The sequence below is a fragment of the Parus major genome, linkage group LGE22 (genome assembly GCF_001522545.3).
Source record: "Parus major isolate Abel linkage group LGE22, Parus_major1.1, whole genome shotgun sequence".
In the NCBI taxonomy this organism is placed as follows: Eukaryota; Metazoa; Chordata; class Aves; order Passeriformes; family Paridae; genus Parus; species Parus major.
In genome coordinates this window covers 225,014-230,362 of record NC_031798.1, presented here as the reverse complement: position 1 = coordinate 230,362, position 5,349 = coordinate 225,014, and the positions used below count along the sequence as shown (strand labels likewise).

Here is a 5,349-nt window from a genome sequence, read left to right as displayed (position 1 = left end):
GATTTCCCGGATTTCCTGCGGTTGAAAAATCCCTCGAGTTCAACTTTGTCCACGGAGTGCCACGTCCAGGAATCCCTGGACACCTCCAGGGATGGGCACTGCAAACCTCCCTGGGCACTTCCAAGGCCTGAGCTCCCTTTCCATGGGGAAATTCCTGCTGCTGTCCCCCTTTCCATGGGGAAATTCCTGCTGCTGTTCCCCCTTTCCATGGGGAAATTCCTGCTGCTGTCCCCCCTTTCCATGAGGAAATTCCTGCTGCTGTCCCCCCTGAGCTTCCCTCGCCCAGCCTGAGGCTGTTCCCTCTCCTCCTGTCCCTGTTCCCTGGGAGAAATCCCAATCCCCAGCTGTCCCCTCCTGCCAGGGACTTGTGCAGAGCCACAAAATCCCCCTGATCCCCCTTTTCTCCAGGCTGAGCCCCTTTCAAACTCCCTCAGGAATTCTCCAGCTCCTTCTCCTGCTGCTCCAGCCTCTTCCTTGGCTCCACTCCCTGCCCTGATCCCTAAAAACCGAGATTCCTAAAACTACAAATCCAGGACACTGCCCAGCCCAGCTCCTTCACACCCTCAGAGCTCCAACACTGCTCTGTACAACTGACAAAATATAAATTCTCAAAATATATCCATAGTTGAAAATATAATTCAAATTCTCCCTCTGCCCAGGATCCATTTTAACCCGTGTTTTCTTCCTTAAAAATGAAATTCCTTCATGGAAACAGCGCTGGAAGGACTAAACAAGCAACCAGGCATCAATATTTATTAACACAAGACAAAGGAAACACAATCAATGCGTTAATGGGACACTGTCCAGCCAGGTGTTAAATTTAAAAATGTAACTAATCTAATTTTAAATAAATAAAACCTTTATACATAATTACAGAATGCCGGAGTCTGAATCGGACAATGGGAAAGAGGTTGACAGAAATAAAAGCAAAAAAAAAAAAAAAAACCAACAAAATAAATGCATCTAGGGCTAAAATTGATCTGGTTTTTATAACCTGATTTTAGGACAGTTAGTAGGACACAGCTGAATTGATTTAAACCAGAAATGAAGTGCAAATTCTAACAAAAGGGGACAAAACTCTCTTGTTCCCACAGCGTTTGCTCGGAGAAGATTCAGAAAACAGCGAGACACACACACAATATTTTAGTCCAGTGGGGAGGAATTCCCAGTTTTTCAGTTTCACTGCAGTTAAGTTGGAACCTGAGGGGCAAGAGGAGAGAATAACGTGCCCTGTGCAAGCTGCAGAGTCACACCGTGGGGAGAGGCTTTGGGAAAAGCACCCAGCCCTGCCCACCTGCCAAATCCTGGAGTGAAGGATCTTGCTTTGTTCCCAAAAAATACAGAAAGATCATCCCCAGCTACAGAGGAAGGAGTGGAATGATCTGTGGAAGGCTCACGGCGAGTCCTGGGGGTGGAATTTGGGGATTCCAGAGCCCCAGCTCCGTCCTTCCTCCTCCCCAGTGCCAAAACATGGACAAAGCACTCGGGGAACGCCAGGGAATTCAGGGAAACCAAAATCAGCAGCTTCTCCTTGTCCCTGGAACCTTCTCTCATCCCATGGGCAGGGCTGTGTCCTGCAGCTCTCCAGCACACAGAAATGGAATGTGCTGGAAGATCTGGAGCGCACGGGAAAACTTGAAAGATAAAACCTCAAACCATAGGAAGCTATCAGTACCTATCCAAACCAAAAAAAAATAAAGAAAAAAATAATAAAAAATCAATCCAGTCATGTTCAAAAATGCCATTTCAGGAATTCCATCTCCATTTGATGGAATTCATGCACATGTTGTTTTATTTGTGAAAAATCACAAATAAAAGACAATGCTGGAATTGGACTTAAAATCTACTTCAGTGGACAAAAAGTGTTTGTTGGAACAATTTATCTAAAGCTTTGAGTAAAGAAAAAAGGTTCAAGACCACCAGTTTTCCCTGGAAAGGTCACACTGGAGTGAAGCTGGGTCTGGGCTGTGCAGGAAACACAAAAATGGTGACAAAGAACATGGAATAACAGGAATTTTCTGGCTGAAAGGGGAGAACAACCTTTTTGCACTCTACACCCAAAATAAGCTGCAGGACCAACTGTTTTAGACACAGTTTGACCTGCCACTGTCCTCACTTTGTGTTCAATTTGTTAAAAACTAAAAATATTGAAGATTTTGTGCATATTCTGCTGTGTTGGTTGATACTGTGGAAAACACAGACGAGGTTCCAAAATGTGCCCCTGAAACCCAAAGTGTTTGCAAAGAAACTTAAGTCCAGACCTGCCACAAAACTGCCAGTTCCTATTCCCACAGCAAATATTTTTTTTTTCAAAAATAACATTTGAAACTTCTTATCTGAGTTTTTAAAGCTCCTGTTTTTCAGTGAGGAACCACCAGGATGCAGCAGGAGCTTTTCAAGGACACAGCTGGGGTTTGCTCGTGGATCCTCTGGACTCTGTTCCAGTAACTGCCATAGGATCTTCCAAATCCACACCATAAACCTTTTAAAAACTGCCTAAAAACTTCGTGTGAGGTAATCTGGAACATTTGAAAAGTTTATTTACACTGTATACCACATCTGACTCAAAAAAACCCTGTTGCAGGATCTGGTAGCAGCTCCCAAGGCTTCCAAAATCATGTATTAGCACCCAGAGAAATGTAATTGTTGTTAAAAGATGAAGAATTAATGAAATAAAATTTAAAAAAAAAGAGATAATTTTGAGTCAAAGCTCAACCACCAGCTCTCCCCCAGCCCGTGTGGAATTGCTTCCCAGCAGGAAGAGCTTGTACCTGCTGCTTTAAGGCTTCTCCTTCTTCCCATTCCCTAAGGCTGGAGCTGGCACAGGATGAGGAAGGCTGGGATAACAATTTTCACAATATTATTTAACAATGTCTTTGCCAGAATTAACCAGAACCCCCTGGAAAATAAAACTGTGTCTGACTCAAAGCTGGAATTCTCCTGTTCTTTCAGGGAATGCTTTGAGGAGAGCGTTTTTGTTTGCTCCCAGTTTCCACTAAAGCCTGTTCACAGTGGCTCTTGCTCTGCCTGCAGGGAGCTGAGGGAATCCCAAAGGAATGGCACGAGCAGGGAATTCACCTGAGGAATGTTTTTCCTTTCCACACCTGCTGCCACAGGATGGGGCAGAGGCTGTCCCTCGCTTCCTTTGGGGACTTGCACGGCCGTTTCTACCCAATTCCATGCTGAATTCAGCCTCCTGGAGAAAGATGGACCTTAAAACCAAAGGGTTCTACACACTTCTGGCCAGAATAAAGATACAAATGAAATCAGAAACCTGGGGAAGGTGGGAGCATCTCACATTGTGTCTAAGCCAATGCCAGGATGCTGAGGACCACAAAAGTCACCTGTCCTTAAAAACATCAACCTTCAGCTGTCCTCACTAGCCAAGTTAATTTTTCTAGCTAAGTGAATTATGTATAATAATATTTACATATTTAAAATATAGGCAAAATTCTTTTTAAATTCCAGAAATCTCTATATGAATAAGTAACTCTGATTCTGTAAGTTATTGATTTGGTCATGGCACAATTGTGTTGTGATCCCGTGGGATGAACAGCTCCAGATGCAAAGCAGATCATGGAGTAGGGAACTGCAGAACTCTGATGACCCTTTTCTTAATAGTTTATTATCTTAACTAAATAAACCCTCCCCTTATAGAATCCTAACCCGGGATTAGATAAAAATACAAATATGTACAACGGGTGAAAAAGTCACACTACTGTAAAGGCCTTGGGGATTTCGTAGCTCACACACTTTCCCACTTTGCAGTTCTCTAAAGCTCATGGTTCAGTAAACGGTTACAAAACGTTTGCTGCTGCTTCCCACATCTCCTTCTCCCCACCAGCACCCAAACCCCCGGCATGGGAGGGAGGGAAATGTGGCAGCAAGCTCAAACTTTAGATCAAGTATTAGTAATTTTCACCAGCTTCACTTCCAGAGCCACCCTGATCGCTCCGTGCTCCCATCACATGTTGTAGGCCACGTAAATGGGGTCCAGCTGATCCGCCAGGAAACTGTCCCGGAGGTGCATCCGTTGTTTCTCCCCTCGGGAATTGATGGGGATAACTCCAGGATCCACCACCACCACCACCCCCACAATCAAGTAGTGTTCCTCCAGGACCACGTTGGTAACCAGAGGAACCAAATCCAGAGCCTCCTGCTCGCAGCCACACAGCTCCACCACCACCACCAGCAGGTTGGTCCAGGTGAACACAGCGCTGGAATGACAAAGGGAAAACAACACAAAACCCAGTTATCGCCACAAAGATCCAAAGTTTCCACTTCTTTATCCTTACATGGAGGTTCCCACCTGCTTTGGGCTACGTTTCCAACCTAACTCCAACACGACTCGGTCCTGATGTGACAAAAATCAGACTTATCTCAGCACTACCTGTGTGAGGCAGGAACCCAACGGTGCTGACACCGACCCAGAAACAGCTCTTTACACCCCAGAGTGGGAAATTATCATTTCTGTGCTGAACTAAAGCTTGTGAGGAAACACCGAGTCTGTTCTCACCTGCAGATGGGAAATCAGGTGTATGACCTGCTGATGGCAACACAAAAAACCCTGAATTTCCCTATTTTATGTATTTTTTTCACCTAAACCCTCTGCATCTTTGCCTAAACTGCTACATTTCAGCTGGGCTAGGACGGTTCCACTCCCCAGGAGTGTTTTACCATTCAGCAATGCTCCTGTGGGTTCGGGACACCGAGGTCTCGATGTCGATGGGGTGGTACCGCAGCCCCCGCAGCTCCAAAGTCTCATCCAGTGCTCCCACAACGTACAGGGCATCGTGGCGCTCTGGGGACACAGGAGAGGAGGTGGAACAAATGCAATTTGGATAAATTGTCTCTTGTATAAGCTGAAGAATCCCAGAATGGTTTGAATTGGAAGAGCCAATTCAACTCCCACTGTCCCAGGCTGCTCCCAGCCCCTCCAGCCTGGCCTTGGGCACTGCCAGGGATCCAGGGGCAGCCCCAGCTGCTCTGGGCACCTCTGCCAGAGCCTCACCACCCTCACAGAGAACAATTCCTTCCAAATATCCCCTCTAACCCTGCCCCCTGGCAATTTAAAGCCATTGTCCCTTGTCCTGGCACTCCAGGTCTCTCTCCATCTTTCCTGCAGCTCCTTCAGGCACTGGAAGGCCACAATTAAATCACCCAAAGCTCCTCTTCTCCAGCCTGGAGGCAGCTCTGCAGGTGGGGTCTCACCTGAGGAGGGCTGAGGGGACTCAGCCCAAGCTTGGGGGAGTTCCTGGGGCATGTCCTAAACCCCTTCTCCCCAGGGCTGCTCCCTCTGCTCATCCCAGCCTGCATCAAGCCAGGTACAGCTCTTGGTGAAACCCTGAG

General features: G+C 46.5%; 1 protein-coding gene across 1 annotated transcript; it reads right to left on the bottom strand.

The window, feature by feature from the left end:
* Nucleotides 1–718: 718 nt before the first annotated feature.
* LOC107215649 (disco-interacting protein 2 homolog B-like) lies at nucleotides 719–4,901 on the bottom strand (the record flags this gene model as incomplete). The annotated part of the gene is made up of 2 exons (XM_015651999.3): nucleotides 719–4,217; nucleotides 4,678–4,901. Coding segments are annotated over 2 exons (477 nt in total), but the record flags the coding sequence as incomplete, so codon positions are not given.
* Between the last annotated feature and the right edge of the window lie 448 nt (nucleotides 4,902–5,349).